The sequence below is a fragment of the Mustela lutreola genome, chromosome 10, assembly GCF_030435805.1.
Source record: "Mustela lutreola isolate mMusLut2 chromosome 10, mMusLut2.pri, whole genome shotgun sequence".
Taxonomy (NCBI): domain Eukaryota; kingdom Metazoa; phylum Chordata; class Mammalia; order Carnivora; family Mustelidae; genus Mustela; species Mustela lutreola.
The window spans coordinates 75,413,425-75,437,198 of record NC_081299.1 but is presented as its reverse complement, the minus strand read 5'-3'; the positions used below and the strand labels follow the sequence as shown (position 1 = coordinate 75,437,198).

Here is a 23,774-nt window from a genome sequence, read left to right as displayed (position 1 = left end):
ATGTCCAAAAATAGATGAATGGGTTAAGAAGAGGCGGTATATTTATAATGGAATATTATTCAGCCATAAAAAGAATGAAATATTGCCATTGGCAACAATACGTATGCATCTTGAGAGTATAATGCTAAGTAAAATAAGCCAGAGAATGAGAAATACGTCAGTATTTAATTTAATGCTAAGTAAAATAAGCCAGAGAACATATGTGGAAATAAAACAAATAAAGGGAAAAAAAAGATACAACCCCAAAACAGACTCTTAACTATAGAGGAAAAACTAATGGTTAGCAGAGGGGAGGTGGATGGGGATTGGGTGAAATAGGTGAAGGGGATTAAGAGTACCCTTATCTTGATGAGCACTAAGTAATATATGGAATTGCTGAATCACTATATTGTACACATGACACTAATATAACACTGTATGTTTACTACATTGGAATTAAAATTTTAAAAATTAAGTAAAAATAAACATACATTAGTCCAGAAAAAAAATTCTAAAGAGCTCATTCAATTTTCCTTGGCACTATATAATAGGGACCATATTTAAAATCTTAAAGCTCTCCACTGACAAATGAACTCAGGAATTCCCACTAGAAGAAAAATAGTTGAAATAAATCTTGCTTTATACAACTTTCCTTATATTTGTGCCAAGAATTTTCTATTTTTCCTGTGTGTTAAGGAAACTTAAGCCCACTGAGAGAGACATATGAACAAGAGAGGCCAGCAAAGTCCTCAAAGGTGGGGAAGACAAAAGAAAGCTGAGGGAGTGTGTTTACTAAGATCTGACTCTTGAGTACTGTGGGCTTGCCCTCATTTCATCTCATCCTGAACTGAACATCCACATGTACGGTCTAGTCTGGTGATTCATGTTGCCTGAATTACTTCTACTTTCAATTTCAATTTTAACACATGATTTAAATGGTAGAAGTTTCTAACTTCCTTAGTTTTTTTTTTTGTTTTTTTTTTTTTAAGCTTTTATACGAGGAAGCTAAAAGGTGGAAGGAGCAAGTGAGCAAGCAGTGAGCAGCTAAGACTGTTCTCGAACCTGCTGTGCTACATAGTAGGTAAGTGCACCTTTTATATGCAACATGGTCTTGAACTGGACTTGATCTCTGATTGAAAGTGACAACTGAGGAATGGCAGGAGGGGCAGGTTGCCTTTTGTCTGACCCATCAGGGTCTTGGCTGGCTTTAGTTTTAGGGAAGCTCAGCTCTGCCTCTGAAACGGTATCAGCTGCAAAGGAACAGCCAAGCACACCATGTCTCCCTGGATATGCTGCTTCAGGAACAGTGTCAGCTCAGGAAAGCAGAAACTAGAGTGGAAGGAGTCCCCATGGGACTAATTTACTAACTTACTCTTACCAGGCTCTGTGGCAGACATTAGAATTCATAGAACAAGACAGTGTCCATCAAGGAGCTTACAGGCAATGATAATCTAAAGAGATAGTTTCTTTCTGATCTTTCTATTAGTCAAACTTAAGAAAGCTTCAAATTGAGAGTTCTGTAAATCTCCATGTAGAAATAAATTTAGTTCCCACATCACTGATCTTTATTAGTTAAAAATAACTATGTTGTCACTCTCTCTGTCTCTGTCTCCTTGCCCCCCTCTGGTGTTTGTTGATTTTTTCATAGGAACATCAGAATCACCTGCACCGGTTGTTAAATGTATAGAATCTGGGTTTAACAATTTCTTTGGATGATTCTTGGGCAGTTCAAATGTTGAAAGCCAGTCCTGAACAGGATCAAACAGTTGCGCTTTGCTCATTTGAAGTAAAAAGCTCTGTGGCTCATTCACAGCTAGGAAACCGCAGACCTGTTTTCATAAAGCTGTTCAGTTGTTCCTGTCACATCTCCCTCAGCTTCTTCTAATCTTCTCTGTAAGGAGGGGACCGTGCACCTTCAGGCATTACAACGTAGCTGTTCAAGGCTTCTGTTTTACCTGCACGTTCATTGCTCCCCACACTGAAGAATCAGACAGAAGAGGGTGGGACAGGAGCATGTGTCTTAACTTGCTTACTGTTCTGATCTGACAAAGAATTTATTTGTAGATCTTGTTTCTTAGAAATCTGTAGTTTGTGGAGTGGGTTGAAATGCAGCCCAAAGGACCAAATTGTTCAATGCAATTGTTGGCAGATAAATCTCCATTTATTCAACATACACCGAAATCCTATTTTGTGCTGCATGCTATGCTTAGACAAAAGCTTATGGTATCTAATTTAATTATCAAAATATCCTCCAGGTTGGACCTATAATTTTATCCACATTACCCTTATAATTATCTTTAAAATCTTGGGTTTAGCTAGGTAAGGCTCATTGTTTAAGGGGCCATGAGCAGTAAATAATAGAGCTGGTGTTAGACACTTTTTGAATATGTGACATATAAATATAAAACTGCATATTGGAAACATTTGAATATAATAGCATGTTTACATATTCTGATTATGAAAAATACATATTGTGAACCGAGAAAAGGAGGTAAAATTGAAGATGAGCAAAGGCCTTTATTGGGGTCTCAGAATTGTAATTTGGGGAGCCAGATTCTAAGGTGAACAGAAAAGTGTCCTGTTCATGTGGGAAAAGTATGGGGTTTTTACGAGAAAGAAGGAAGGGTCTTCTAATCTTCTTATTTAGATAAAGAGTAGAGAAAAAACACGGATTTAATGCTGACTGGTGGAGCTCTTCTGATTACCATCTTGTTGATGATGTTACTGGTGCTATCAAATGAAGCTGTCCCTCGTATGCATTAACTTTACTGTCCTCATATGATCTACATGTCAGTTGCTCTGCTGATATTTTATGAGCAATTGCTTGAAACTGTTACCACTCTGGTCCAGTTAAAGAGCTCATTCTTTGGAAAAGAAAATGGAGCTTCAAAATGGAGTCTCTTATGTCAAAAATGTTATGTAACTCCACAATATTAGAAAACCATTTTAATATAATGCAATCAAAAATGTGTCAGGAGACCACAATTTTACCTTAAGTACTTAATTTTTTATATTAAAATTTAATTTAAAAAACATTTACAAGAAAATCTCAAATACTATTTATTCACCTAGATTTCTCGACTGGTGACATTTTGCTAGATTTGCTTTATCTCTCTAGATATATGTGTATGTCTCCCTACATAATATAAAATGATATTTGCATACACACACACACTCATATATATATAGTTATATATATAAATATATATATAGTTTCCATTCATAGCAGTAATTTGCAGAAAAATTGACCATCTCAGCTAAGTACTTCAGCATGTAGTATCTCAAGATTCAGGACATTCTCCTGCCGTCCCTGTTTGAAAGGGAGGCTACATTCTTTAGACTGACCTCATTCCACTTACCACTCCCATTCCCAGTACTTGTCAACCTGCAGACAAAGATGAGCGCAGGGTTCACATGTTCACAGCTCTCTAATACTAGAGAGCACAATGTGATATGTGATTATGAAGAGAAGCTACATAGGTTAATCTACTGATAAAGGAACTGACAGGATGATCAATGTCTTTAAGGAAGAACATTCTGTCCACTAAGTGGCTGCAGTAGCATATGACAGAGAAATGGATTATCCAGTTGTTGTTGTTTTTTTAAAAAAATGCTTTAAAATTGTAATAAAAAATATGTGTAACATAAAATTTACCATTTTAGCCATTTTAAGAGTATAGTTCAGTGACACTAAATACATTCTCACTGTTGCACAACTATTACCACTATCTGTCCCCAGAGATTTTTTTCATCTCAAATGGAAACTCAGTACCCTTTGAACAGTAACTCCCTATTCCCCTGCCTTTTGCCCATGGTAAACACTATTCTACTTTCTGTCTCTATGCCTTTGACTATTTTAGGTACTTCTTGTAAGTGAAATCATGAAATATTTGTCCTCTGTGTCTGGCTTATTTCACTTTAGAATAATGTCTTCAGTGTTCATCAATGCTGTAACATGTATCAGAATTTCATTCTTTTTTACAGCTGAAAAATATTCCATTGTATGATTACGACACATTTGGTTGATCCATTCATCCCTTCATGGACATTTTCACTTCTTGGCTACTATGAATACTGTTGCTATGAATACTGGTGTACAAAATCTGTTGGAGTCCCTCCTTTTATTTTTAATTTTTTTCAATTTAGTTTTATTTTTTCAGTGTTCCAAGATTCATTGTTTATGTACCACACCCAGGGCTCCATGCAAAACGTGCCCTCCTTAATATTCACCACCAGGCCGACCCATTCCCCCATCATCTCCCCTCTAAAACCCTCTGTTCCTCAGAATCCATATTCTCTCATGATTCACCTCCCCCTCCCAAACCCTCCCTTCACTTTTCCTTTCCTTCTCCTAATGTCCTTATGTTATTCCTTATGTTCCATAAGTAAAACCATGTGATAATTGACTTTCTCTGCTTGATTTATTTCACTCAGCATAATCTCCTCCAGTCTCATCCATGTTGATATAAAAGTTGAGTATTCATCCTTCCTGATGGCTGAGTAATAATCCTAATAATCCATTATATATATGGACCACATCTTTATCCATTTGCCTGTTCAAGGGCATCTTGGCTCTTTCCACAGTTTGGCAATTGTGGACACTGCTGCATGAATATTAGGGTACATATGGATCTTCTTTTCACTACAACTGTATCTTTGGGGCAAGTACCCAGTAGTGCAATTGCAGGGTCAAAGTGTAGCTCTATTTTTAATTTTTTGAGGAATCTCCACACTGTTTTCCAAAGTGGCTGCACCAACTTGCATTCCCACCAACAATGTTAGAGGGTTCCCCTTTCTCCACATCCTCTCCAACATTTGTTGTTTCCTGTCTTGTTAATCTTTGCCATTCTAACTGGTATAGGGTGGTATCTCAATGTGGTTTTTATTTGAATCTCCCTGGTGGCTAATGATGATGAACATTTTTTCGTGTGTCTGCTAGCCATTTGTGTGTCTTCTTTGGAGAAGTATCTGTGCATGTCATCTGCCTCTTTTTTGACATGATTTTCTGTTTTTTGGGTGTTGAGTTTGGAGTCAAACTTTTGATATTTTTCTACATATGCCCTGATACAGAATTGCTGGATCAAATGGTAGACTCTGAGGGGAACCAGCATAGTGTTTCCACAGTGGTTGTAACATTTTCCATGCCTACCAGCAATGCACAAGGGTTCCAATTTTTCCTACATCTTGGTCAGTGCTAGTTGTTCAGTTTGTTTTTGTTTTCTTTTTTTTTTGATAATGGCTATGCTAATGGGTGTGAAGTTGTACCTCACTGTGGTTTTGATTTGCATTCTCATAATGATTAGTGATGTTGAACATCTTTTCACGAATCTATTGCATAAAGGTATCTTCTTGGGAGAAATGTCTGAGTCCTTTGCCCATTTTTGAATTGCATTGTTTTTGTTGTTATTACTGAGTTGGAAGAGTTCTTAAAGATTCTGGATATTAATCCGTTAACAGATATGTGATAAATCAGTTATCTTCTCTTATTCTATGAGTTTCCTTGTTACTCTGTTGAAGGTGCTCTTTGATAAACAAAAATTATTAACTTTGATGAAGTCCTATTTAACATTTTTTCATATTTTGATCACGCCTTTGGTGTCCTATCCAAAAATATCATTGTCAAATCCAGTACCACGAAGGTTTTCTCCTGTGTTTGCTTCTATGAATTTTTGTAGTTTCATCTCTTCTGTTTAAATCTTTGATATGTTTTGAGATAAATTTTATAAATGGTGTTAAAATAATGGTCCAACTTCATCCTGTTGCATGTGAATATCACATTTCCCCAGCACCGCTTCTTGAAAACACTGTGCTTTCCCCATTGGGAAAATCTCAGCAGGCTTGTCAAAAATCATTTGGCCATGTATGGGAGGATTTATTTCTGGTCTCTCTGTTCTATTCCATTGGTCAATATGCCTATCTTTACACCAGTACACACTGCAACTGGACTGATTTTATTTATATATCACTTTCCTGATTTACTTTGTTGTGTTTCCCTTTAGCTTTTTGAGTATAGTTAAGAAAATTACTTTAGTCTTTGCCTAGAACACGCAATGCTTGTGTTTCTTCAGGGATGTTTCCTGCCACATTTGTTTACTTCCTTTGAATGGGCTGCATTTTCTTATTTCTCTGCATGCCTTGTGATTTTTGCTGTTTCAGTTGAAAACTGCTCATTTATAGAAACAGCCACCTTTTCCATTCTTTGTATACAGCTTTTGTACTAAGGAAGTCTTTGCTCATTAGCTGGGTCTTGGTCTTGAGCCTTAGGCTTAACCTAGGGAGAAACCTTAAAAGTCTTTTTAGGGCTTTTCTGAGCACGCATCCTACCTGAGCTTATGTGTGGCTTTTTCAATCTCCCCCTATACGTGCTGCTTTTAAATGTCTTAATTACCCTCTGAAAATCTCCTTGGGGCCTTTGATGGTCTATTGTTTGTCTCTACCCTGAAAAGGGAAAAAAATTCTATTTCTCGCAACACTGTTCTCAATACCTCACTTCTGGTCACCACATATATGGGCAATCTTCCGCAGTAAGTAATTCTGACACAAACAGTCTGAAGTTAGTGCCTGCCCTACAAAGTAAGGACACAGCCCCACAGGACTAGCCCCACTTCAGGTGCCAATCTCAATTCCAGCTTGTCACCTGTGCTTCTGAGTGGCTATGTTCTCCATCTGTACTCCACATTCAGTACTTTGCTAGAACAGCTTCCAGAACTCATGAAAAACAGTTTACTCACTAGACTATTGGTTTATAAGAGAGAAAGAAAGAAAGAAAGAAAGAAAGAAAGAAAGAAAGAAAGAGAAAGAGGATATAACCCCAAAACAGCAAGATAATAGATGTGTAGGCAAGGTATCAAAAAAAGGGTGTGGAGCTTCCATCCTCTCATCCTCTCTCTGTGCACACCACCCTCTGAGTACATGCACATGTTCACCAACCCAAAAGCTCTTTAAACTCCTTCAGTTAAGGTTTCTAATGTAGTCCTCATTAAATAGGCATGACTGAGTAAATCATTGGCCTTTGGTTACTAACTCAGCCTGCAGCTTTTCTCTCTGCCCCAGGGCTGGGATTGAGGCTGAACCCTCTAATCACATGGTTGGTTCCCTTGGCAACCATGCTTCCCTCTGTGGTCATCCAGGGTAGGTTCCAAAATCACCTCATTAACATAAACTCCAGTGTGTTTGAAAGGTGTTATGTTTCACAGAAGACACTTCTTTCACCTTCTTTATTCTTTTTGCAGAAATACCACAGAATTTCCTACCATTTTTAATATGGCTTTTTCTTCACTGGATGTTTGCTTGGTGGCTTTAGATATTTGACTCTTTTTGCAGAACTACTGTAAGATTATTCTAGCCAATATTTTGGTTATTTTTTATATGTCCTCAGGGAAATAAGAGCTTAGAACTTCTTAGCTTGCCAGTTTGCTCAGTTGTCTAGGCTTAACCCTGGCTTTATGTCTTACTCAGCTTTTGTTAGACTCATTTATTTTTTTTGTAAAGCGGGTACAAGGGGTACAATAATTTCTAATTTGTAGGGTCTTATAAGTATCAATGAGGCTGAGTATGTAAGGTATGTTTCACAGGGCCTGGTATATTGTAGGCTCTCAGTGACAGTAACAATTGCTTGAATTTTATTATTACTATTGAAGCAAAACTATGAAGGATAATATTCTATGTTTCATCACTAATATCATCACAAATTTGGGGGAGTAATAGAGGAAGCCCTCTGCGGTCTTGTAACTCTAGATTACATTTTGTCTCATAGAAAGTGCAGAAGTTTCACCTAGTCCTAAACCGATGGGTGCTTTGGATAACTCCAAGTCAGAGAATGACTTTGTAATCTTATTTCTACTAGGAGGCTTTTTTAGGTTGGCAGGTTGCCATGGCATCTGGACCCCATATGACAGCCCCCATTTGTCTGGTGGAAAACAACAATATGCAGCTGTCAGTGAACCAGACAGCTATACAGATTCTTGAAAGGATTTCTCAACCAGTAGTGGTGGTGGCCATTGTAGGACTGTATCGTACCGGCAAATCCTACTTGATGAACCGTCTTGCAGGACAGAACCGAGGTGAGTGTTGTACTCAGCCTGGGGCCAACTGGTTACCTCTAGCCATATCTCTCATGCCTTTAGTTTTTTTTCCCTGGTCACAAGAAAGGAGAACCAAACTCCTCACAATCAACCAACCTTCTGATTCTAATTCTCACCACTAAATTACTCTTAATGTAATCTGTTACCATGCTGTTTTACTGCTGCTAAGGAAAATCTTCCTTGCTAATGCTCAGGATCCTACCTTCTTTAACCTGATCGAGTACTGGGCTCTTATAATTGCATCTCTTCTCCCTTAGAACACATTTACTTTTTTATGGGATATCAACATATAAAGATGTCTGAATACACATTGAGGGATAGAAATAGAAAAATGTTCACCTTAAGCCCAGAAGGCTGACCTATAGCCTGCATAATTCTGATAAGGATCAAATATGTGCTGGCTGCTACATTCTTGAAGAGTCTCAGGACTGCCTGTATACCTCACCAATAGCTGCTATTGAACTGAATAAGAAGCACCAGAGAAATCTTGCAAAAGTAGTTTATGAATAGAAATTCGAAGATACATTTATGATCTAATACCTCTACACATCCCCTTCCTCTTGAGTTGTAAGCATATAACCACCAGCTTCATACAGAAAAAGTGTAGCTCTTTTGCCAATGGGTCTTATCCCCATGCTACTTGAATAAACTTACTAAGTTGCACTATGAAATATCTCAAGAATTCTTTTTTGACTGTTGTGCTCAAGGACCCCAGGACATCTATCATCTTAAAATTCCTTCCTGGGTTTCACATCCTATTGTAGTTGACAACCTTCCTCCCCCCTTTTTTAATCACTTTGGAAAAAAATGTGATCTCAGTTTCCTTTGTCTACTTTTTCTTTTCCCATGTTTCTCTTTATTCACTGTTCTCTGACTTTGTGCCTCAACATTCTCTCAAAATTCTCATTGATGGTTATCAGTGATTTCCATTTTTCAAATTTATTTTTCCTTCAATAATGGCTCTTTGCCTCCATCTTGACCACTTGCCTGGCATCACTGCCCTCCTTGAATCAGAAGACACAAAATGGGACATCCTTAAGGAATTTGAGAAAGAGCCATCTTGTATGCTAGGGTACTTATTTACATTCCAAAAAGTCTGACTTTGTACCCTCTGGCTGCTTAGATGAATCTCCTGTCACTGTATGTTGCCTTCTCCCCTCCCCTTGCAGGTTTCCCTCTGGGCTCTACAGTGCAGTCTAAAACCAAGGGCATCTGGATATGGTGTGTGCCTCACCCCTGCAAGCCAAACCACACCCTGGTCCTTCTGGATACCGAGGGCCTGGGTGATGTGGAAAAGGTAAGAAGACAGTCACAGGTAAACCCCTTTTATTCTGTATTTGCTCCTTACTTCTTCATGATATTTTTGTAATTTAACTGTTGTGATCTATTTGCAAAATCTAGAAATCCAATAATAATAAATAAGGCATTCTGGTTTCTTTAAAGTTCACTTCTAGGTAAGATATGGTATATTAGATAAAATCTTTTATTTCTTGATACTGGTTGAATCATTTGAATTATTTTATAAATATTTTTTAAAACACTTATTTATTTATTTGAGAGATAGTGAGATATATTAAGACTGTGAGTCATTGGAGGGGCTGAGTGAGAGAGAGAGAATCTCAAGTAGACTCCCTGCTGAGCACAGACCCTGATTTAGAGCTTGATCACATGACCTGCAGATCATGAGTTGAGCTGAAACCAAGAGTCAGATGCTCAGCTGACTGAACCACCAAGGGGCTCTGAAGTATTTGATTAAATTTAAGAAATAATTATTGAATAGCTAAGTTGAAGTCTCCTGGCTTACTACTTTAGATGACAGTCACTACAATAAATGTCCTACCCTCAATGCATCTTCAGTCCAGTTGAGAAGACCACACAAATGCAGTCAGATTTAATAAAATTTGACTGGGAAAGAAGCAAGTTGGAGAGAGGAAAAAGTTGTATCACAATGCAGTTGTTGACTTCTGTCACTTCCATGGGAGTTCTCTTGCTGGGATGATTTTTATCCTGAGTTGGGACAAGGGTGCGGATAAATCATGGAAAGCCTACTCTGGAAGCCTTTCTAATTAACAGAATAATTTTTCTTCCATCAGCACTCCCACTAGCTGGGGGAATCAGTCCTTCAATTTTACAAAGTGATATGGGCAGCACACATAGTCTGTACCACTTATGTTAAACATAAGGGTGCCTTAATGGGAAAGAGGAGAAACATCAACTCCATCCTAGGAGAAGAAATATTTCTGATTTATCTTCCAGATGAAGTGTGTATTAGAGGTGTGGAGTTAAGAGATTATGTTTACATTTCTTATGGTGAAATTCATCATCTACCCAAAGAGCATTACAGAAGACTTTGAGATACCTCTGAATGTGCTGGTTCTATAAAAGCAAGTGTTTGGGGGCACCAGATCTGGCACAGCTGGTACACTGACTCTCAGTTTTGGCTTAGGTGTGACCTTGGGGTGGTGAGATTCAGCCCCACCCAGCTCCACACTCATGGCAGAGTCTATTCTACTTCAAGACTCTCTCCTTCTCCTCCCCACTCTGGCTCTCTTTCTCCCAAATAGGTAAATAAGTCTTTGAACAGCAACAACAGCATGTGTTTGTCCTATAACAAACATTTTCGGATGAATTTTTTTTTTTTTAACTTGCTACTAATGGGTGAAATGAATGATTACTCCTTATGTGCCTTACATTGAGACTTACTTGGAAATGGTATTTAAATTTCTGTAGCTCTCCATTTATTCCAAAAGAGGAGTTAGAAATTATCTATTTCTTTTTCTATTAATTTTTAATTTGTGGAAATCAGTATGGAGGTTTCTCAAGAAGTTAAAAGTAGAAATACCATACGTTTCAATAATTCCATTACTATTTACCAAAAGAAGAGGAAAACACTAATCCAAAGAGGTATATGTACCCCTCTGTTTACTGCAGCATTATTTACAATAGCCAAGATATGGAAACAACCTAAGAGTTCATTAGTAGACAAATGGATAAGGAAGATGTGGTATAAATACACAATGGAATATTACAAAGACATAAAAAAGGATGAGATTGTGCCATTGCCAACAGCATGGAGAGACCTAGAGAGTATTATCCTAAGTGAAATAAGTCAGACTGAGAAAGACAAATACCTCATAATTTCACTCATATGTGGAATCAAAGACCCACAAACACACACATATATTAATACACATGTATTAAGAAACAACATGCACATGAGACATGCTGAGAATGAAGTCTGTGTTTCTTCATGTCTGTATTTGACGAGTTCTTGAAATTCAGCTCAAGACTTCCAGTAAGCCTTCATAACATATACTCTTTCTCTAAGTTCCACAGTTCTGGCCTTCCTTGATAAAATTCTAAATCTTCATTTCTCTTTATTTTTTTAAATTTATTTTTTATTTTCAGCATAACAGTATTCATTATTTTTGCACCACACCCAGTGCTCCATGCAATCTGTGCCCTCTATAATACCCACCACCTGGTACCCCGACCTCCTACCCCTTGCCCCTTCAAAACCCTCAGATTGTTTTTCAGAGCCCATAGTCTGTCATGATACACCTCCCCTTCTAATTTCCCCCAACTCCCTTCTCCTCTCCATCTCCCCTTGTCCTCCATGATATTTGTTATGCTCCACAAATAAGTGAAACCATATGATAATTGACTCTCTCTGCTTGACTTATTTCACTCAGCATAAGCTCTTCCAGTCCTGTCCATGTTGCTACAAAAGTTGTGTATTCATCCTTTCTGATGGAGGCATAATACTCCATAGTGTATATGGACCACATCTTCCTTATCCATTCGTCTGTTGAAGGGCATCTTGGTTCTTTCCACAGTTTGGCGACCGTGGCCATTGCTGCTATAAACATTGGGGTACAGATGGCCCTTCTTTTCATTCCATCAGTATCTTTGGGGTAAATACCCAGGAGTGCAATTGCCGGGTCATAGGGAAGTTCGATTTTTAATTTCTTGAGGAATCTCCACACTGTTCTCCAAAGTGGCTGCACCAACTTGCATTCCCACCAACAGTGGAAGAGGGTTCCCCTTTCTCCACATCCTCTCCAACACATGTTGTCTCCTGTATTGCTAATTTTGGCCATTCTAACTGGTGTAAGGTGATATCTCAATGTGGTTTTAATTTGAATCTCCCTGAGGGCTAGTGATGATGAACATTTTTTCATGTGTCTGATAGCCATTTGTATGTCTTCATTGGAGAAGTGTCTGTTCATATCTTCTGCCCATTTTTTGATATGTTTGCCTGTTTCGTGTGTGTTGAGTTGAGGAGTTCATTATAGATCCTGGATATCAACCTTTTGTCTGTACTGTCATTTGCAATTATCTTCTCCCATTCCGTGGGTTGCCTCTTTGTTTTGTTGACTGTTTCCTTTGCTGTGCAGAAGCTTTTGATTTTGATGAAGTCCCAAAAGTTTATTTTCACTTTTGTTTCCTTTACCTTTGGAGACATATCTTGAAAGAAGTTGCTGTGGCTGATATCGAAGAGGTTACTTACTGCCTATGTTCTCCTCTAGGATTCTGATGGATTCCTGTCTCACGTTGAGGTCTTTTATCCATTTTGAGTTTATCTTTGTGTACGGTGTAAGAGAATGGTCGAGTTTCATTCTTCTACATATAGCTGTCCAGTTTTCCCAGAACCATTTATTGAAGAGACTGTCTTTTTTTCCACTGTGTATTTTTTCCTGTTTTGTTGAAGATTAATTGACCATAGAGTTGAGGGTCCATATCTGGGCTCTCTACTCTGTTCCACTGGTCTATGTGTCTGTTTTTATGCCAGTACCATGCTGTCTTGGTGATCACAGCTTTGTAATAAAGCTTGAAATCAGGTAACGTGATGCCCCCAGCTTTATTTTTGTTTTTCAACATTTCCTTAGTGATTTGGGGTCTCTTCTGATTCCATACAAATTTTAGGATTCTTTGCTCCAGCTCCTTGAAGAATACTAGTGGAATTTTGATCGGAATAGCATTAAAAGTATAGATTGCTCTAGGCAGTACAGACATTTTAACAATGTTTATTCTTCTGATCCAAGAGCATGGAATGGTCTTCCATCATTTCTATTACAGCTATAGGTTCCACTGCTTATGGACATTACTAAAATATAAGATTACTAATATCTTTATAGGTATTGTCATCTTTATTACATTCATTGTTATGGATGCTTGTCACCACTTTAAAACAGTCACCCTGAAAGTAACTATTGCCATTTTCAAGTTCGCTTCTTAAATAAAAAAGCGGTGGGATACACTCAGTAGCTTCCTATAAACATTTGTGGAATTTAATTGAATATAATTTGAATTCCCAGTTATAGCAACTTTGGTATATTTTATATAGCTCTACATAGAATGAATAAATGCTATCACTCACCATTGCACACCAGGTACTGTACTAGTTTTTCTATATATGTTACTTTATTTCATCCAATTGAGGAAAAAGAAACCTATGCCATATTGGAATCTCTTTATAGATGGAAGACTCACAATCACAAAAAATGTCTTTATAATTGTCAAAGTTGATATCTGTATATATGTCTGTCTTCAAACTTATTTCTTTGCATGGCAAGAATGTTAGCTAAAGTAATAGAAGACTGATAGAAGAAGTGTCTGAATGAATTTCTAAAGACTAAACTCCTAAAACTCTTGCTCTAATGTGCTTTCTAGGGTGACCCTAAGAATGACTCATGGATCTTTGCACTGGCTGTGCTTCTGTGCAGCACCTTTGTCTACAACAGCATGGGCACCATCAACCACCAGGCCCTGGAGCAGCTGCAGTATCCTTCCAGGGACCAAACCACTCATCTCAGTATGTTGATGGGAATAGAGTTCTAGTTAGTTTCTCCTTCCCTGTCACTTAGCTGCTTTTGGTGGAGCAGAGGGACCCAGGGCCAAGGAGAGAGTTTATAATTTTTTGTTAGAGGAAAGTGGGAATGATGAGTGGGAACTTCCTTTTCCTTAACTTGAGTCCTAGTTATGTGACAGAGCTCACAGAACTAATCAGGGCAAAGTCCTCCCCAGAAAAGGATGGAACAGAAGATTCTACGGAGTTTGTGAGTTTTTTTCCAGACTTTATCTGGGCTGTACGGGATTTTACTCTGGAGCTGAAGTTAAATGATCATCCTATCACAGAAGATGAGTACCTGGAGAATGCCTTGAAGCTGATACCAGGTATTAGAACATGGCCTGGGCAGTGGGTGGTACAATAGAGGGTGGGAGCTGCTGAACAGAGTCTGTTATCTTTGGGATAGCATTTGTATTCAAAACTAGATTAAAGTCTGTTGAAATGGTGACTTGAGCTTAGGTTGAAAAGCAGAGCCTAGGCCAGAATGAAATTATTCAAAACTGATCTGTTCTTTAAACAATGGCTAATGTAGCTACCAGATTTCACTGGGTGCTTTAACTTTCCAAAGACCAGATACATGTTCCTTACTTTGGCTTCTGTGTTGAAGAAAACAACTGACTGTAACACATTAGGCATGAAATTATATGGAAAATCAACATATTACTATATATAGAATATATTTCAATAAAAATGTATTTTACAGTTAGATATTAATCTTCTCAAAGAAGGATATAATTTTCTAATACCTGCATAGATATATCACATAAAAAATGACTATGTGTTCCAAGTAAACCTGAAGAAGTATGCCTTTTCAATCTATACCTTTTCAATATTTCTGATAATTATCAGAACATTCATTTTACTGTATATATCATAGTTTTCTCTTAATTCCCATATATTTGTCCATGTTATAATTTTGAAATAATAAATTATCTTAATGGGTTACATTTATAATGGTATAGATCTCATTAAACCTTGAGGGAAAGATCAATTCTGATTTATTCATTCTTGCTTTCAGTTTTCTACTTAGAGTTTCTGAAAACATTTAATGAGAAACTGGCTAGGCCGAAGAGGAATGCTATTAAATCAAATCTAGCCCTTTACCTCAAGGAGTTTGCAGAGTAGTGGTGACATCCTAGAATTACATTTTAGTTACATTTACTCTTCTGAGGTTTTTGTGAAATAAAATAGCTAACATTGTGCAAATTATTTCTAGCATCAAAGAAGTTTTCCTTCAATAACCAGTGTATGAATATGCTTAATACTGTTGTTCCTAAACCTGCTCCATTATCCCTTGATTGTGGCACTTGGTCCCAAGCTCAGTTTCTACCTTAGACCAAGAAGTTACATTTGACTCTTGATTTTTTTTTTCTTTTTTTTTTCTTTTTTTTTTTTTTTTGCCATTCGTTCAGTAAACATCTAATGAACAACTCTACCACCATTTTTAAGTCTGGACTTCTAAGCCATAGGCTTTAATTACCTGGACTGATGTCTCCCCTAATTTCTTTCCAAAATGCTACCATTGGTATGAGTTCAAGAAAGTATTGAATGTCTGTGTTAAAGGTGTTTCAAGCACAGGAGACAGAAAAGAATCAAAATCCCAATCATAAAAACCATTAGCTCCCTTGTCTCAAGACTGTTCCCAAGGTAATCTGTTGTTCCTATCCTTCAGGCAACAACGCTAGAATCCAAGCATCCAATCTACCCAGAGAGTGCATCAGGCATTTCTTTCCAAAACGGAAGTGTTTTGTCTTTGACCGGCCAGTAAATGAAACAAAACTCCTAGCTAATATTGAGAATATACCTGAACATCAACTGGATCCTAAATTCCTGACACAAGCAAACAATTTTTGTTCTTACATCCACACCCAGGCAAGGACCAAGACTCTCAGAGAGGGAGTCACAATCACTGGAAATGGTGAGTCTCCTTTTCCCATTTCTGTGGGGCATAATATCAACATTTTTGGTTGATTCTATATGGAATTCTAGGTATACACACATTCTCACTCCATGAAGAGATGTGTTTGTTTTATAATTATCTCACTTTTAGGAGTTTACAAATTCCTCTCCAAAACTGCACACTTTGTCACTGATATCTGTGTCATTGACTTATCTGAAAAAAAAAAAACTTCCACTGATCAGAAAAAAATCACTAACAATATAAAAACAGAATATATTTCCTTTTTTTCCCAAAAGAAGTCCCATCTGATAAGCTTTATTTGTAATAATAAATAAATAAATAAATAAACAAACATTTTGGGTGTGTAGAGCAGTACAAAAATAAATAGTATCCAATAAATTGGTGAAAATCCACTGGAAGCTTCAGAATTTGGAACAAATATAATCTGATTTACCCTTCCCCATCTGTATACATATATAATTTAATTTGCTTTTAATTTTTTAATCAGAAATTATGTTTTCCAGATACCTTTTAGTATGTTGGATAAAGGTAAATTTTTAATTTTTTTAGCCATGTGACCTGCAGACCATAAAAATTTAAAGTCAATAGGAAAACAAAGATGAAGATAGGAGGAGGCAGGGCTGTGTGGCAGAGGGTGGGGTGAAGAGGGTGGTAGGTACGAGTACACGTGACTTCAGAAATGTAGTCTCAGAATCTGGAATCCTATGGGATAATAATTTGATCTTTATCCTTTCAATATCCTGGTTCATTCAGGGCTGAAGACTCTGGTGGTGACCTATGTGGATACCATCAATACTGGAGCAGTGCCTTGTGTGGAGAATGCAGTGACAACTCTAGCCCAGCTTGAGAACTCTGAGGCCGTGCAGAAGGCAGCCAACCACTACAGTGAGCAGATGTCCCAGCGACTGACACTCCCCACAGACACGCTCCAGGAGCTGCTGGATGTGCATGCAGACTGTGAGAAGGAAGCCATTGAAGTGTTCATGAAGCATTCCTTCAAGGATGACAAGCAGGAGTTCCAGAAGTCTCTTGTGGTAATGTGTCTTAGTAATTATTCTTCAGGACTCTTCCTTTTGAAGAATGAAGCCTAGAAGTGCTTTTATTGACCCATGGCTCATATCTTACTCAAGGATAAAGAAATCTGGATTCTTATGTGAAAGATAGTTTCAAAGGACTACATTTCTTTGTTTTTTTACTCCCTATACTAAAGCACGTTATCTAGTAATCTCTCTGATCTCTGAAGTATAGATATCTTCCCGATCTTTAAATACATCAATGAATTCCAAGCCTGCCCACAACACCCAAAAGTCATTCCTAAGCATGGTTGCTTTCTGGAACATACTCCCATTATCACAAAGCAAATTTTCTCTTATCAGATGCTCATTCCAGGTCATTTTCAACTTATATTGCTCCTTGTTGTATCACTGTATCATTGACAATGAAATCACTGAATGCTCCAATGGCAAGGAGCCCCAGAGATTAGGCAATACAACTCCAACATTTCAGAAGAACCAGGAAGTTTAAGAAACTTGCCCAGAGTCTTGCAAAGAGCATTCAAGGTTGTGATTAAGTCAAGTCTTGGGATTCCTGTTTTATTCCATGTCCTTCTGCAACAGAACACTTTTCTCATGAGGACCACAGACCAATCCTTCTACCAGATTCTTTGGAATGGTATTGTTTCTGTTCCTTTCTTCAGGTGACATCTCTCTACTTTCCCCTTGTAGGAACTCATAAAGGATAAGAAAGAGCATTTCTTGCAGCAGAATGAAGAGGCATCCCTTAAATACTGCCAGTCCATCCTTGATGAAATGTCACAGGTCCTAACGGAAAGTATTTCAGCAGGAACTTTCTCTGTTCCTGGGGGATACAAGCTCTACAGGGAAGCAAAAGAAAGTATTGAATGGAAATATTCACAAGTGCCCAGGAAAGGAGTGAAGGTGAGGAATAGGGGAGCATGGGGAGCCTACATAATGGAGTCTAAGGGGTCTTCAAATAATCTGAGAGCACAGCCCCTGTTGTGAGTGACAACAGCATGGGGATATCATGACAGTTTTAGCTTCTGAGGTCCACTATTTACTATTTACTCCTGCGAAGAGTGGAAATGCTTATTCCCCCCCAAAAGAGTATGGATTTCTGAAACCCACAAGAGATGGAATAGAAATTACTCATTTCTTCATCCAACAACACAGCATTGACTATTCCAAGTGCTGACAATTTACAAGTTAGAGTCATTGTACTTAAGTATATGATCAAATGTAAGAGAGGAAGTAAATACACGGACAATTGCATACAAAGTTATAACACATATCAACCTGTGACGATGGTCTCCATATGGTGCACTATTATGCAGCCATAGAAAGAATGTGATCGTGCCATCTGAGACAACATAGATGGACCTAAAGGATATTATGCTAAGTGAAATAAGTCAGACTGAGAAAGAGAAATACCATATGATTTCACTCATAAGTGGAAAAATAAAACACACACACACACACACACACAAATGAATAAGCAAACAAAAAGAATCAGACCAATAAACACAGAGAACAAACAGGTGGTTGCCAAGGGGAATGGGTTGGTAGAAAGGACAAAATGGGTAAAGGGTGGTGAGAGATACAGGTTTCCAGTTATGGAATGAATTAGTCATGAGAATGAAACGCACAGCACAAGGAATACAATCAACAAATTGTGATAGTGATATAGTGAGCTGGATGGTGGCTACACCTGTGGTGAACATAGCATAATGTGAGAACTTTAGAACCACAATGTTGTACACCCCAACCTAGCATAACATTGTGCGTCAACTATACTCAAATTAAAAATAGTATAATAATAAAGAATAAATAAGAAAAATGGGCTACATAGGTTGAGGTACAAACATAAAAATAATTAAATAATAATGCAACTAATATATATTGGACTCTTATTTCTTACAGGCATAATGTAAAGCTGTTTCCCTAGACTCTTAAGTTTAATCCTTCAAACAACATTAGAAATGTCTATATTTATTGTCAACATTTTATAGATCTGAAATGAGAGGCACAAGCAGGTTAAAATAACTTGCCTAAAGTAAGCCAGCAAATGACAGAGGAGAGCAAGAGCACAAATTAGAGGCAGCATTTCCCAGTGAGAAGCCAAATATATCAAAGAATCAGAGTCTGTGGATTTATAGAACTGAACATATTTCTGACTGGCTGGAACCTAGAGTACGTAGAAGGAAGTAGCACGAGGGGAGAGCCTGGAGGGAGACAGGAAGCAGGAGCTATGGAGAGTCTCTGGTCACACTAAGGAGCTTGGACACCTTGTAGTGAGCCACTGTAGAATTTTAAGCATGAAGCAAAAATCATATGGACATACTTGTTTTTGCAGCACTAATCTCCATAGTGGAACTCTAAGTTCTTTGCTTCTTCTTGGTTCCTCAGGCGAATGAGGTCCTCCAGAGCTTTCTGCAGTCACAGGCTTCAATAGAGAAATCCATCTGGCAGGCAGATAAAGCCCTCACTGATGGGGAGAAGGCCATAGCAGGTATGGGGCAGGGCTTGGCTCACAATGGGTTGGGTATAGCCCTCAGGCAGGTGTGAGGGCAAAACAAGGAGCTTTCTCTTCTTGGAACAACTCTGCTAAGTCTAAAAACAAGGAACGTTATGATTGTTTGGCAGCCAGACAGGGACTTTCCCAAAATATTCTGAAATGTGGTTCCAATAGTGAGGACATGAATGATTCAGAGATTTTCCACTTTCCCTTCCAATTTGATTTTGTCTCTGAGCTTAGATAGATATAAATCCTTGCTTAATTATCTTCCCTCTCTAAACTTTCCTTGGGGCAGAGGAGCGGCTCAGCAAGGAGGCCGCTGAGAGAGAACAGGAGATGCTAAAACAGAAACTACTGGAGCAGCAACAGCAGATGGAGGCGCAACAGAGGAGTCTCCAGGAAAACATAGTCCAACTGGAAAAGAAGATGAAGAAGGAGAGAGAAAACCTAATTAAAGAACAGAATATGATTTTGGAGCATAAGCTGAAGGTAGGTCTGCCCATGGCCTTGGTAATGCTTGGCGGTCCTTCTTCTGGTACCTCAGGAAAGGATGGGTGAAGGTTACAGGTATGGAGCTCATAGAAGGAAGCACTCTTGCCATTAACTGCTTGTGACTTATTAAAACCTTGAGTTCTTTGAATTCTTCTCCCTCTCCCTTTCCTTCTGCCTCTCCTTCCTCTCCTCTTCCTCCTCCTCATCCTCTTCCTGCCCTTTCCCCTCCTCCTCCTCCTTCTTTTCTAAAAAAGCCTTTGAATTCCACTCTAAATATGTAGACTCTAGAGAGTTGAGGATGCGTAGGGCACCTCCAAGCTCTTGGAGAATATAGATAGCATTTGAATTGCTATTTGGGGGATTTTAAAATGGTTTCATGAGGCTTGAGTAAATAGATATTCCAACCATATGTATTTTTTTTTAATTAAAAAATTTTTTCCCAAGTTTAAGAGTCTCTTATGGTTTGTCTCCCTCTCTGGTTTCATAGTTTTATTTTTTCCTCTCTTCCCCTATGGTCCTCTGACTTGTTTCTTAAATTCTGAAGATCCATATGTATTTAATACAAGCAGCAATGGTATGCTTTATCAAGATCACTGACAATTATAAGAAACACTATGACTGCCCAAAGACTGTAAGATAGATCTATGCTGACATTTAACTATCAGAAATGTACAGACTTAAAAACACAGGGAATTGACAGCTTCTAAATTTGCTATATTGTGTCCAGGTGTGGGTGGTTTACTCAAGTTATCAGATGGCATAGGGAGGAATTCTCTCATTATCTTTCAAGACATGTTTATGATAGATTTCTATAAGAGCTTATAAGTTCCCATCATTTCTACTATTTGGGTGACCATATCAAACCAAGGCTACCTTCCAACTGTTTTGTTGTTGTTGTTGTTGTTGTTTTTTACGGAAACATGTTACCTTTGTCCTCATATCGGCTTAGCATCCTGGAAAACCTTAATGGTGTGTGAACTTCAGTAAGTTTTTAAATTATGTTTCTTCTCAATGTTTAGGTCCAAGTCAGGAAATATTCCTCAATACAAAATTCTCCTTTCTAGATTCAGCAGAAACAATTTTAGGACTAAAACAAAGATAGTTTAACCACATTTTTATATATGAAGTACAATTCTTGAAAAAAATATGGTAATTTTAAATTTTTACTTCTCACTTTCTGTTTAGGTTCAACGTGATCTGCTCAATGAAGGATTTAGAAAGAAATCTGAAGAGATGAATGAAGAGATAAAGCAGTTGAAATCTAGGGTTGAAGCTACTAAAAATAATGATACTCCCTGGTTTTCACAAGTCTTGGAGAAAGTTGGCAATGAGATTGTTTCAATATTTATTTCTCCTGTTAGAATGTTACATAATATTGATAATATTGTGCGCGGTGTGACCTCACTACTTAAAAAGAATTAGCTCTCCTTTTAAAGAAATTAAAGAATGTGGCTATATATGGTGACCTAATCTTGATGCACATGTTTTTCACTTCTATTCATCAAAGTTTTAAATATAAAAATTGCTTGGGGGGCTGCCTGGGTGGCCCAGTGGGTTAAGCCTCTGCCTTCAGCTCAGGTCATGATCTCAAGGTCCTGAGATCAAGCCCCACAACAGGCTCTCTGCTCAGCAGGGAGCATGCCCCCCCCCCTTTGCTGGCCTACTTGTGATCTCTTGTGATCTCTCTCTCTCTCTCTGTCAAATAAATAAATAAAAATCTTTAAAAAAATATATTAAAAGTGCATACAAGAGGATATTAATGCCTGGTCCACATTAGATAGAATAAACTCATGTACAGTTGATATAACATGTTAACTTTTAGGAAATTTAGGGCACCTGGGTGGCTCAGTGGGTTAAAACCTCTCTGCCTTTGGGTCCTGGGATTGAGCCCCGCATTGGGCTCTCTGCTTGGCAGGGAGCGTCCTTCCTCCTCCCTCTTTCTCTGCCTGCCTCTCTGCCTACTTGTGATCTCTATCTGTCAAATAAATAAAACAAAATCTTTAAAAAAAAATTTTCTGTAAATTTATATGTGCAAAATTATAAATATTTATAAAATCCACTGAGTCATCACTTTAAATAATGAAAGATTGCTTAATTTGATTGTTTAAGTAACTATCTATATAAATTGGTAATATAAATTGAACATGGGCTAGTATGAACACTGGAATATTATGAGCCAATAAATAAATAGAGCAGAGCTCTATTTGTACAAATATAGGAAATCTTGAAGCTATATTACAAAGCAAAGAGATAAGGAATAAAACAGTGTGTATAATGTGTTCACTGTAAAAAAATATTATATGCAATCATACCTATCTATGTACACATAAAATATCTCTGGAATATTTGTTGAAACTGGTATCATTGGTTCCTTCTGAGAAGAACAGAATGGCATCAGGGGTAGGAGGGACACAGCCTTTTCATTATATAATCTTACCTTTTGATTTTTGTAAAGAAATCTTGAATTACCATTTTATAATAACAGAAAATATGGAGTAGAATGCCAATAATGATAATCATAAAAAGAATATAAAATTGGCTATGAGATAATGAAATTGTTCACTATTTCTAGAAAGGACATTAGCCTACTCAATAATGAGGGGGTTTAAGACTAAGATCAAAGTACCACGACACATAAAATTCACATCTTAATCTTATATTCATTTTGGTATTGGTTTTAAATCCCTTGTATTTACTTCAAAACTAAGGTATAAACTTTCATGTTGCCCTCTGAAGTCTCAGCTAAACTAGCCTCTGCTTCCTTTATTTGAGTTACACATTTTAAGATGTTAGAAGTAAATATAACTTATAATATTTATAATATATAAATGTGTATGAATAAATCACATAATAACATTGGCATCAAAAACAGAATCAATATAATCATGATATTATAATATTGTTATATTAGTTATTATAACCATATTAATATTTTATATACTATATTTTATAAAATGAAATATTATTCAGCCATAAACAAGAATGAAATCTTGCAATTTGCAATGACATGGATGGAACTAGAAAGTATAATGTTAAGTTAAATAAGTCAGTCAGAGTAACACAAATACCATCTGATTTCACTCATACGTGGAATTCAAGAAGCAAAACATGAGCAAAGGGAAAAAGACAGAGAGAGAGACAAACCAAGAAACAGACTCTTAACTCTAGAGAACACCATTGATGGTTACCAGAGAGGAGGTTTGTGGCGGGTTAGGTGAACCAGGCTATGGGGATTAAGGAGTGCACTTGTGGTGATGAGCACCAGTTTATTAAAATACAAATTTTAGGGATGCCTGGGTGGGTCAGTCAGTTAAGCGTCTGCCTTCAGCTCAGGTCATGATTTCAGGGTCCTGGGCTTGAGCTCCCCATCGGGCTCCTTGCTCAGTGGGGAGCCTGCTTCTCTCTCTGCCTGCCGTTTCCCCTGCCTGTGATTTCCCCCTCTCTCTCTGACAAATAAATAAATAAAATATTAATCTCAGGAAACAAACTGAGGGTTGCTGGGTGGTGGGGCGGGTGTAGGGATAGGGTGGCCAGGTTATGGACATGGGGAGGTTATGTGCTATACCCCTGGGGCAAATAATACTTTATATTTTAATAAAAAAATAAACAAATAAAATAGCATAGAGTAAAATAAAAACTTAAAAAGTGAAAATAAAAATACAACTTATCAAAATTTGTGAAATGCAATGCAAGTTGAAGGAGACTTGTAATATTTTCCTTCCTATGTAATCTGACAGTGTGTGAACTAAATTTTGGGAGAGGGACCAAGGAGACACTAAGTATCTGGATGTTTTTAAAATATATCTAATTGTGTAAAATATCCACTGTTCACAATTAGTCTTCTCAGCCTCAGATAGTTGCTTCTGGGGTCCCTCAAGAGCCCCCAATGGAGGGAAGGTACCTTAAGGTTGAGTGA

General features: G+C 37.6%; 1 protein-coding gene across 1 annotated transcript; it reads left to right on the top strand.

Annotated features, from left to right (window-relative positions):
* Positions 1-822: 822 nt before the first annotated feature.
* On the top strand, positions 823-21,834 carry GBP6 (guanylate binding protein family member 6). The gene is made up of 12 exons (XM_059136269.1): positions 823-840; positions 969-1,060; positions 7,826-8,042; positions 9,233-9,360; positions 13,737-13,846; positions 14,044-14,240; positions 15,587-15,832; positions 16,589-16,869; positions 17,560-17,772; positions 19,258-19,360; positions 19,662-19,855; positions 21,044-21,834. Exons 3-12 carry the CDS (start codon positions 7,853-7,855, stop codon positions 21,278-21,280), a joined length of 1,899 nt encoding a protein of 632 aa, XP_058992252.1. The 5' UTR covers positions 823-840; positions 969-1,060; positions 7,826-7,852; the 3' UTR covers positions 21,281-21,834.
* The last annotated feature ends 1,940 nt before the right edge of the window (positions 21,835-23,774 follow it).

Excerpts from the sequence above, each read along its gene's own strand:
- GBP6 (XM_059136269.1), top strand. The coding sequence starts at position 7,853 with ATGGCATCTGGACCCCATATGACAGCCCCCATTTGTCTGGTGGAAAAC. Across the intron at positions 15,833-16,588 it reads AGTCACAATCACTGGAAATG|GGCTGAAGACTCTGGTGGTG; the intron begins GTGAGTCTCCTT and ends TGGTTCATTCAG. Across the intron at positions 16,870-17,559 it reads AGTTCCAGAAGTCTCTTGTG|GAACTCATAAAGGATAAGAA; the intron begins GTAATGTGTCTT and ends TTCCCCTTGTAG.